The sequence below is a fragment of the Hemiscyllium ocellatum genome, chromosome 14, assembly GCF_020745735.1.
Source record: "Hemiscyllium ocellatum isolate sHemOce1 chromosome 14, sHemOce1.pat.X.cur, whole genome shotgun sequence".
NCBI lineage: Eukaryota > Metazoa > Chordata > Chondrichthyes > Orectolobiformes > Hemiscylliidae > Hemiscyllium > Hemiscyllium ocellatum.
Genome location: NC_083414.1, coordinates 48,913,955 through 48,926,068, shown reverse-complemented (window position 1 = coordinate 48,926,068; position 12,114 = coordinate 48,913,955). Strand labels below are relative to the sequence as shown.

At 39.0% G+C, this 12,114-nt stretch overlaps 1 protein-coding gene across 1 annotated transcript in view; it reads left to right on the top strand.

Annotated features, from left to right (window-relative positions):
* Positions 1-12,114, top strand: part of eif4e3 (eukaryotic translation initiation factor 4E family member 3) — an 82,055-nt gene that overhangs the window by 43,670 nt on the left and 26,271 nt on the right. The window contains exon 2 of the mRNA XM_060835213.1: positions 2,337-2,409. Within this exon, the coding sequence (XP_060691196.1) occupies positions 2,337-2,409 (73 nt within the window). The remainder of the gene's footprint in view (positions 1-2,336; positions 2,410-12,114) is intronic.

Genomic DNA, 12,114 nt, shown 5'->3' with positions numbered 1-12,114 from the left:
TATTGCTACTCCCATGGCACCTAAAGGAAGGGAATAAAAAGTAGGGAATGCTGCTGCAACTGTATTACACATTAGTGAGACCTCATGTGGAGTACCGTGTACAATTTTGGTCCCCTTTTATATGAAGGGCAAATGCAGTTGTATTGGAGGCAGTTAAGTGAAGATTCACTATATTAATTCCAGCAATATGGGATTTAGCTTATCCCAAGTGATTGAGCAGTTTAGGTCTATCTTCTCTAGAGTTTAGAAGAATGAGCGGAGATCCAATTAGAAATGTACGATGCTAAAGGAGATGGCAACGTTGATGGAAAAAATGTTTCCTCATGCGGCAATCGAGCCCGAGATACTCATGCTTCTAGTGCCTATTATGCGACACCCTCCTGATTCCCAGGGATTATCCCCAGAATGTGCTGTTTTTCCAACACACTTTTTCCAATCAGACTGTTTCAGTATGTGTTAATATGATACAATTTGAGGAATGGAAGACTTCATAAATTTTCAGATTAAAACTGAAGTTGAGCATGCATTCATGGACTTTGGTTATCTGACTAACATTACCAGATCCTTCTCAAATCTAGTTATTTAAAAATCAACAAATTATTGCTTTGATCAAGCTGGTTGTGTGCCCTACTGTATTGTGTTAAAAAAAATCACACAACACCAGGTTATAGTCCAACAGGCTTAATTGGAAGCACACTAGCTTTCGGAGCGACGCTCCTTCAACAGGTGATTGTGTGACAATCACCTGATAAAGGAGCGTCGCTCCGAAAGCTAGTGTGCTTCCAATTAAGCCTGTTGGACTATAACCTGGTGTTGTGTGATTTTTAACTTTGTACACCCCAGTCCAACATCGGCATCTCCAAATCATGACTACTGTATAGACATTAGCTTGTCAAAGGAGACAACTGCTTGTCTGGTTTGAATCTCCTGGCTTATTGCTTTTCATTCATTTCAGTGTCTTCCACAACATACCCAAGTTAACCAGTATTTATAGATTTGATCTTTTCAAGGTTTGCGTAAAGATTTATTGTGCATAACTAGGGGAAAAAAATCTCTTCCCATTTGTGAAAAGATTGAAAACAATAGAGCACCGATACAAAATAATTGGTAAAAAAAAAGGCAAAAGTGGTATGCGAGAAAGCTTTTTCACACAGCACAGTCAGAATCTGGAATCCACTGCCTGAATGTGTGGTAGAGGCTTGTTCTATCAGGGTGTTCACAAAGCATGTCATTCTGATGTTGGAATTAGTTTATTGAATAATCCGTACTGTGCTAAGAATTACACTAGAATAATTTCAGGATCATGAAAGTTGGGCTTGCAATGTGAAGCATTTACTTGTGCTTGAAGCTACATACTAATATACAGGACCCTGTTTTATGTTAGCATAAGGAAATTATACAATGGTCATGAGGAATGTAATCTCTGCACTTCCATGGCAACACCTTTACTAATCAAAATCTGCTGGCTTAATCTAAGCTAAAGATTGTTCTTGCTCCATCTCTGTCAATGAAGGCCCAAATAATCAACACTCTTTTCTCATGCTGTATAAATTGCCTTTTTTTTCCAAGTCTGCCTCTTGCATTGCGCAAGTTGAAAAGTTTCAACTCTTTGTTTCTTTGTAGCAATATTCAAAAAGGGCTTGAGCTGCTGTTTGACCAGGAACAATGTGCAGACTTGCAGGTAGAAGGCAGGAGACTGGCATGAAACAGAATCCTGATTGAGAGAATGGGTGCAGACCTGATAGGCTAAATGTATATTAATAATTCAGTAATTCTGTGACATGAGAATTTTAAATAGCTCTTCCCAACAAATATGTATTGCACAATTTGAAGCTTGACTCTTTTTTTTTGTAACTAACCATGAAAGACGTCGTTGTTGAATCTTGGCATTTTGTTTTTAGCCTCAGTTCTACGTGAACAGGAAGTCGTGGTGCAAAACCTTGACATTAAAGCTATTATGAGACTTCCTCTGAGCTATCTAAGTAATATAGCATCCTCCAGTGTCAAAACTTTGTATTGCAAGACAGGACATTTTGTATTTACGGTATTAACAACATTTAATTTTTGTATTTTATTTGTACTTCGTAAAACTGAAGTGGAAACTACTTTTAATAATAGGGTTAAAGTTTCTCAGGGAACTGAATTTGATCTGGACTGAAAAAAGATCCCAGCTTGGTAGTATATTACTGGTCCAGAAGCTATACCACCTGAGTTCATGCCAGCAATTTGTTGAATTAAAATGTGTAATGTAAATCAGAAATGTTAATCTTCTGTTAATGAAAACAGTTTTCTGAGTCGAGACACTGGTGTTTAGTTTTCCTTGTGTTTGTTTTTAGGTCAGTTCCTGGAACAACTGCAGCAGAGTGTGAATCCAACTTGAAAAAAATTTACACTGTGCAAACTGTCCAGGTGAGGAGAAAACATTGATATATGGAAGAAGCTGACGAAGTGCTATCATTTTGAAATTAATCTGAAGTTAGCCAAAATTACCCTTCTCTGTACTGTTTCAAAAAGTTAAACTATTTATCTTAACAGTGTGCACCGTTGGTTTCACTGAGTTTGGCGAACGTTAGCTTCATTAAGATCTGTGAATGACTCCAGCTGATAGTTTTGTGGGAGTTTACATTTCTGTTTCCTGTATAGATATATTAATAGTTCGTCCCAGTTATGCCACACTGAAAGTAATTAGCTGCAATTATAAAGCAGATACCTTCCTCTGAAATTAGGAGAAATAGAGTTTCATGCATTCAAACTGTGCAGATAAAACTTTACCATTGTTGTCTTTAATTGCTGGCAAAGTTGCTAATGTTAGAGTAGTTATTTCTGATGGGAGCAGACTAGTGAGTTTTAAGAAGATTTGTAGCTCAGGTTGAGGTTTTGGATGTGGGTTTGCTCACTGAGCCGGAAGGTTCATTTCCAGACATCGTCAGTGGGCCTCGGGCAAAGCAATGCTGAAAATTCTGCTTTCTATTTATATGTTTGAGTTCTGCTAGTAGCAGAACTAGCAACAGCAGTCATTAGTGTTAAAAAGCTAGGAGGAGGAAGAGTACTCTTGTTGGTTAAATATAGTCTCTTTTGGAGGGAAAAATACCTTTTTCTGGCAACTTTCAAAAATCTTTCAAGAAATGCTGATTAAGCCACATATGTACCACATCATGGGCAGACCAGACCCAGTGCTTGCACCATTAAGTACAATCAAATTATCAAAATAGATCCTATGAGATGCATAGGGTAATTTTTGGGTGCTGGCAGAAATTGTATCATCACCAGAACCAAAGAGTTCCCAAAGCTGATTAGACAATTTGCTCCCATTGTTTTCTCCCTTTTCCAAAGGGATTGGATTTAATGTGATTTGATAAATTTCATTCTTTGTTAAATGTTCACTTAGCCTTTTTCCTTATTGACAAAGCATACTCCTTATCTTTAAATCAAGCTCCTCAATTTTAGTGCTTAATTGAAAATTGTATTCAGTGTCTACTAGATCATCCTTTTGTGTGTTTGCCTGTACGTTTGCATTAAATTTGTGCTGTCAACAGTGTAAAATATTTTAAACATTAATGCTAACAGTTGTTTTAAAACAAACAGCCATCCTATATAACTAATTGTCTATTTAAAATACTATTGTAATCCTCCGATTTCCTTCGTCTATTGATTCTCTGTTCTTCTCCATCCTGCGTTGGTCTCTACCAACAATATTCTTGTTCCTTATCCCACAATACCCTCTCTGTTTCTGAATCCACTTTCTACAAATCCTCTGCTCCTCTCTTGCTGCCATTACAGGCCTGAAACTCACTGTCTTAAAATGGCCACTCTCTTGATAACCAGGTTTGCCTCATCCATTACATATTTGTGGATGACTGATGATCTACTGAACCTGGCTTAAGTATACACCTTTGCTAATGCTGAAGCAATCTTGGCTAAAAAGGCAATGATGGTTTGGCTGGGCATGAATATAGGTTAGTCCTGCTCTGATTCCCAGTTTTTAAATTCCTGTGGCAGAGAATTTAATCGTTAGCTGAAAAATGTGTTGCTGGAAAAGCGCAGCAGGTCAGGCAGCATCCAAGGAGCAGGAGAATCGACGTTTTGGGCATAAGCCCTTCTTCAGGAATCTTCGAGGAGAAAGTGAGGTCTGCAGATGCTGGAGATCAGAGCTGAAAATGTGTTGTTGGAAAAGCGCAGCAGGTCAGGCAGCATCCAAGGAACAGGAGATTCGACGTTTCAGGCATAAGCCTTCCTGAAGAAGGGCTTATGCCCGAAATGTTGAATCTCCTGTTCCTTGGATGCTGCCTGACCTGCTGTGCTTTTCCAGCAACACATTTTCAACGTCTTCAGGAATCGTTAGGTCAAGAAATAAACTTTGGACTTTTTAGCAAAGTGAAAAGAATTTGTATGTTTTTTTCTGGATTATTACAGTTAATTAAAATTTGTTACGGGAAAGAAACCATGTTGATTAAGGTTATCAGGATTGTTGCAATCTCTGCTAAACCAATTATTTTTCAAACCTTTCTCAAAGGTGTATTTGCAATCCCAGTTAAACCAAAAAAAAACACTATTTTTCTCACATGGCATGTGGACATTGCTGGCAGGACCATCATTTGCTACCGATCCTTAATTGGGATTGAACTGATTGGCTCTCTAGGCCATTTGAAAACAGTTAAGTGTCGATCACGTTTCTGTGAATCTGAAGCCACATGTAATCCAGATGAGGTAAGGATGATGGATCTCCTTTGGAGGAGCATTAGCGAACCAGATGGATTATTACAATGGTAGATTTAGTTATGCTCTACCTATTACACTACTTTTAATTCCAGATTTATTATGTTTAAATTTCATTATTTGCAATCAGGGTGAAGGGTTCCAGCCCAAAACGTTGATTTTCCTGTTCCTCGGATGCTGCCTGACCTGCTGTGGCTTTCCAGCACCACACTGTTGGCTCTGGATTGCGAGTCCAATAACTTTTAACACTTCGCCACTCCCTCCCCAAGTGCATTTCAGACATGAACATGCACAGACAACCACCATAGCAGGTATACTTGGTTTTAAATTACACATGACCTGTTCAAGATTGTTACTCTGAGTTTGGGCCTCTGTAGTTTAAGCTTGGTAGGTTTAGAAATTGATTTCCAGGACTAGCTCAGTCACATAAGAATCCGTACCTCCAGGATGCGGTAGTACAAAAGCATTGTATTGAGATTGTTTCATCTAGGCATTCAGAAGGTTTAATTTAGCAGACTTAAAATGATTTGATGTTTTAATTGGTAGCCCTTAGGAAAACAAACCTTGAACAAGTACTTGGTGCATTTGGTAAAGGAAGAGGCTAATGGAAGATAGTTTAGCAACTGGGAAATATTAGATAGGAGAACAGATCAGAATCAGTAGTTTTATCATGTTCTCTGACTTTCATCTCAAATTTTATTAAGCAAAAGGCAATGTGTTTGAAACCAAATTTGAAATCAATTTGATGTCTTTTTTTTAAAAAAAGTTTTATCTTCATTTTGTAATATCCAATACATAGAAAATTATGAGAGGATAATTTTCTAAAATATGTATTATTCATAGTTTAGTAAAGGAGCTCAACCTACAGAAAGGGTGTAATAATATTGGGAGTTTTAGACTTGACTATCATTCCTATGTCATAACATGTAAAATCCTTCAGCGAGTAAAGCAGTATGAGAAAGCAAAAAAGGCATTGTTGCGGGTGATTTTGTGTTTGTATATTCAGATGTATTTCCAGAAAACCTCTATGCCCTCAGCAACCATAAAATTGTTTAACCTGTAACTGGCACAGACTCCCATCTTTTGACAACTCATCAAACTGGGATCAAATCTGATTTAAATATAAACTGCAGAGGAGAGTATCGTAGTAGTACTGGGTATCATTCTGATCAATCTATGCTGTATACCCTTCAGGGCTAGTATGTTCTTCCCAGTGTCTGGTGTCCAGATCTGTGCATCGTACTTCACGTGGTCTAATCCAGGAATTGTATATTATGATATTAACTGTCTGATTTATATATATTTTAAGTTTGGATTTTGAATTATATGTAAGTAACATGTGTTTTGAGTCTCAAGTTAGTTATTACTTTTGTCAGTATTTATTTTAAAACAGTTGTGGTGATTTCTTTTAAAATGGATTGAGGGTTACTTTGGCAGCCTAATGGGTTTTCGTTTACTTTAGGATTTTATTACCTAACAAGGGAGACAGTTGCACCACCAAGTTTCTGTTAGGAATTTCTGGACTGGGGCTGTACGTTTACTGTGTTTAAATCATTTGGAATTTGTCTTAATTTCCTTTTGCTTAATGAACTTCTGTTTTATTGTTAAAACTGCATCGAAACAAATTCCTAATTAAAATGCATAATATTTCTTTTGACTTCACACTGAAAATATAAAGATGATCAAAATACTTACCTGTTCTTATGGTATCTGTGGAGCTATTTTTTAAAACAAATCTTGTCGAGTAACTGAGTTTTTAAATATGCAAGTTACATTGTAGAAACAGAGATGCCAGGTTCCATTACTGCTCTGGGCTGAGTTAGCTGATCTGAACATGCTGACTTTAGTTTGCTCAGTTGACCTCAGAACTCTCAGTTAAGTTTTTCTTCCTGATCGCTGGCCAATGAGGTCTCCTTGTGCTAACATCTCATGAGGTGAGCATGATGCTTCACCATTTAATATTTTACCAGCATTGTCATGCTGAATTTATTCTTAATGATTTTCTGTCTTTTGTTCTACTTTCATAATTCACTGCCAACGTGCAAAATATTTCTTTCTTCCATTGCAGATTTTTGTTGCGTTACATCAAAATGAAATTTTTGCCATCGCATTTCAGCAAGGAGAAATTTTCAAGTTTCAGCACTTGCGATGCACCCCTAAAATAACATTTCATTTGATGTAAATCAAAATCAAATCTACCCATAAGCATGCAACTATCCAAATTTCCCTGAAACGTTATCCATGAGGCTTCACATTGAGGGATGTTATCATCCCTCAAAACTAGGATTCACTTTGACTGCACATTGCCCCAGTGAAAGAATTATTTAAACTTAGCACAAAAATAATATGAGAATTAAAGTGGTATGTTTATTGTTTTCTCCCTGCATTTTCCTTTACTTCTGACTTTATTTTTTGAAATGGACAAACTAAAGCATGAAGCCAACTAATCAATCTTGTTGTGGGGAAAGAAATGCAATCATAACAAATACTGTACTTTGGAAGTATGGCAGCGACTTGCATACAGCAAGGTTGAAGGATAAGTGATGGCTAAGATAACAGATTGAACTCCTTTGCTCTGAACAGTGCCCTGTGTTATTTTACAAACATGTAGGAGGGCAAAATTTATTGGTGCTTTTTAGTTTGAGTTGCAATAACAGTAATGCTGCTGACCAGGCTGATCACTCACCTGAATAAAATTTAACAATAGTTTTGTCAATAATGCAAATGGCACTTTGGTCTCCCTGCTATTGGAAAGATGTTGTTAAATTTGAAAAGGTTCAGAAAAAAAATTTACAAGGATGTTGCCAGGGTCGGAGGGTTTGAGCTATAGGGAGAGGCAGAACAGTGTGGGGTTATTTTCTCGAGCATGTTGAAGGCTGAGGGGTGTCCTTGCAGAAGTTCATAAACTTCTTTATATGAGGGGCATAGGGTGAATAGCCAAGATCTTTTTTTTTCACAGGGTAGAAGAGTCCGACCTAAAGGGTCTGTGTTAAAGGTACAGGTGAAAGATGTAAAAGGGACCTAAGGGCAACTTTGTGTGTGTGTGTGTGTGTGTGTGTGTGTGTGGAGTGAGCTGCCAGAGGAAGTTGTAGAGGATGATACCATTACAACATTTTAAAAGACATCTGGATAGGTATATGAATATGAAGGCTTTGGAGGGATATGGGCTGGGTGCTGGCAGGTGGGACTAAAATTGGGTTGGGATATCTGGTTGGCATGGACAGGTCGGACCGAAGGGTCTGTTTCCATGCTGTACATCTCTGTGACTCTAAATAGGGAACTAACTTTAATATTCTGTTCAAGAGTCAACCGTGTTTCAGTTTGTACTATATTTTTAGCATAGATTATGTACGTGGGTATCTAGAATCAATACTCTTCTGGTTCCAAGGGAGAATGTTGCCTTTGAACCAATATTCACCATTCAGTGGATCATGGAAAATTAGTTGTTTGCTCCATGGCCAAGTCATTAGTGTCTGAAGATTCAGCCCTTGACAATTAGTCCCAGAAAGATGACTGCATTGGCACCACCTTGAGCTCCCGCGAGGAGATTGAGCAATTCATCAACTTTACCAACACAATCCACCCTGACCTTAAATTTACCTGGACCATCTCTGACACCTCCCTCCCCTTTCTGGACCTCTCCATCTCCATTAATGACGACCGACTTGACACCGACATTTTTTACAAACCCACCGACTCCCACAGTTACCTGGATTACTTCCCAGGCTACCTCCTGCAAAAATGCCATCCCGTATTCCTAATTCCTCCTCCTCTGCCATATCTGCTCCCAGGAGGACCAGTTCCACCACAGAACACACCAGATGGCCGCCTCCTTCAGAGATTGCAATTTCCCTTCCCACGTGGTTAAAGATGCCCTCCAACGCATCTCATCCACAACCCGCACCTCCACCCTCAGACCCCACCCCTCCAACCATAACAAGAACAGAACGCCCCTGGTGCTCACCTTCCACCCTACCAACCTTCACATAAACCAAATCATCCACCGACATTTCCGCCACCTCCAAACAGACCCCACCACCATATATTTCCCTCCCCACCCCTTTCCGCCTTCCGCAAAGACCATTCCCTCCGTGACTACCTGGTCAAGTCCACGAACCCCCACAACCCACCCTCCCGTCCTGGCGCCTTCCTCTGCCACCGCAGGAATTGCGAAACCTGAGCCCACACCACCTCCCTCACCTCCATCCAAGGCCCTAAAGGAGCCTTCCACATCCATCAATGTTTTACCTGCATATCCACCAATATCATTTATTGTATTCCTTGCTCCCGATGCGGTCTCCTCTACATTGGAGAACATCTCTGGGACACCCGCACCAATCAACCACACCGCCCTGTGGCCCAACATTTCAATTCCCCCTCCCACTCTGCCAAGGACATGGAGTCCTGGGCCTCCTTCACCACCACTCCCTCACCACCAGGCTCCTGGAGGAAGAACGCCTCATCTTCCGCCTCTGAACACTTCAACCCCAGGCATCAATGTGGACTTCAACAGATTCCTCATTCCACTTCCCCCAGCTCAGCACTGTCTCCATGACTTGTCCTACCTGCCTATCATCTTTTCCACCTATCCACTCCAACCCCCCTGACCTATCACCTTCATCCCCTCCCCCACTCACCTATTGTACTCTATGCTACTTTCTCCCACCCCCACCCTCCTCTCATTTATCTCTCCACCCTTCAGGCAGTCTGCCTGTATTCCTGATGAAGAGCTTTTACCCGAAACGTCGATTTTACTCTTGCTCGGATGCTACCTGAACTGTTGTGCTTTTCCAGCACCACGAATCCAGAATCTGGTTTCCAGCATCTGCAGTCATTGTTTTTACCTAATTAATCCCAGAAATCCAGTCTCACAGAGTTCTCACACCAGATAATTATTTATTTTTGGGACCAATTATAATGGAGCTCGTGATAAGAGGCCGTTATTGGAGAATGATAGGTTATTCCTTATGTCAGAGCACCTCTCTATGGGAAATGAATTGGGCCAGGTTGGTGCTTAGAAGAGTAACTGCCAATAAACTGGCAGGCTGCACAGCCCAGTTTCTAACCAGTCTTTTTTTTATTCTTCTGCATACTCAGCCAATTTGCCTATTCAATTCAACCAGTTACAAATTTGCTCTGTATGCTTTAATGGAATAATTGTGAAAATAGATGCAAAATCAAACTTTCAGACTGATGATAAACTAATTATAATAAACTGTTTTATTAGTACTGATATTCTTCCATAAAGTATAATTTTGATTGCAAAGTGTACCTTGAGTTTTATAGCAATGTTTTTGAATATTGAATGTGAATTGCAAGAAGCACAAAAAATTTTAATAGGTTAGTTAATTTGTAATTACTTCATCCTATTGGAGACTGAGAGGTTTTCTTAAAGATGTTCTATTGGTTTATTAATTTTAATGGTTTAATTAAGTTGTGTATGTGAAAATGAAATTTCTTAATGATTTGCTTCCTAACAACCAGTTAGTTGCTTAAAAATGTGACTGATGGCAGATCTGGCATCTGAGTAATGTAGTATCAGTAAGCTGCTGGTGTTTTGTTATTTGATTTCTGATAAAAAAAAGTGTTGATAACTGACAAGTATCAAAAAGTAGACATCTGCTTATTGTCTGTCTAATGGAGGAAACTGCAATTATAACAAAATATTTGGGAGGCTTTGTGAACCTGCACATTAATTGATCAGTTGTAATTGGTGGCATCCACTTTCGTAAAATAAGGTACTGCACACAGCTTAGAGCCATCTGCTGCATATCTAGGTTTCCACAAAACAGTGTGATCTAGACTCAGACATGTATCATTATGGATTCACAAAGCTATATGTGGATTTTTGTGTTTTCTAGCTGAGACAGCAGTGAGGAAGCACAAATACCTCGAGGTCCCAGTCTAGGAGAGAAAAAGTACTGGTTGAGGTTCCTTCTCTCTCGTCCTGATTTCACAAACGATCAGTGAAAAGCAAAGCTTCTGTGTATGAGAAAAACCATTTACAGTGTTCCCAATAAACTAGGAATATTTGGGAACCATGTCCAATTTATGAACACTTGTGCTTACAAATGCAATTCCATTCAGGGGTCTAATTTTTAAAGATCCAATATACAAATGTTAGCACTGAGTGGCTGTTTTATATTGTCCTGCTTTGTATTTGGACTTGAGTACAGATTGAATCGTGAATAGACTTGAACTGAACCCATTCTCAACCCGGGGCTGACTAATCATTTTTTAGTTTGGCATGTGAAAATGTTTCTCAAGTTATCTGGTAGTTATTGCTACTTTCGAGATTGGTAGGTGAGAATAAATGGAAGAAACCACTCAAAACAATTTTAGGAGGGGGACTTGAGTTTTAATATATGTCTACTAAATATGACATTATCATTAAGACTAGGCCAAGTTCTGATGAAGAGTTATCTAATCTCGAAACTTACTCTCGCTCTCTGTGGATGCTGCCTTATCCATTGTTACTTCCAGTATTGTTGTTTTGTTTTCAGTACAGATTCCAGCATATGCAATATGTTCCAAAATTATCGTCTTATCACCTTTGATTTGCACTGTTGGTCTCAGGATGGTGAGGGTGATGCCACACAATGCCAAGATATACTTGTTGGACTATAATTGGGGGTACTAGCTTTCAAAGCACTGCTGCTCCATCAGGTGGTTGTGAAGCCGATCACAAGGCGCAGAATTTATAGCAAAAGATTAGAGTCTTGCAGCTGAAATGATACATTGAACAAACCTAGATATATCAGTTAAGCTGCATGACACTAATCTTTTACTATAAATTTTGTCTTATGATCCTGCTTCACAACCACCTGAAGAAGCTGTGCTTCGAAAGCACTTGCCTCCAAATAAACCTGTTGGACTATAACCTGGTGTTATGTGATTTTTAATTTTGGCCATCCCAGTCCAACACCAGCTCCTCCACATCGAGGATGATGTAACACAACAATGCCGCTTCATTCTCTATCCGTGCAAATCCAAAATTGACTCTACCAAGAGTTTTGCAAAGCAATATGAAACACTAACTTGCCCAAGACCAATGGATTTTGTCCCCTTGAAAGGTCTACTCAAATGTTGTAATAAAATTTGTTCCCAATTTCAAGATTAGTTTATCGATGCTCATGGACCTTTTAACAGTGACAACATTTCATCAGTGGCTATGTGAAAGGAATATTAGTTCAGTATTTTTGTTTAATCTCTTAGCATGTCAATATTTAAAATTTGAATACCAAAACCATATATCAAAAATTCCAGATTGTGTTTAAGACGGTAGATACTTGCATCGAGATTCTGTTTTCTTACCATATCTCGTGTTGACCATCTGTTCAGTTTCCAACCACTGAGTATCTCCTCGCTGCTGATTATCTATATTACATAGGTTGTGCT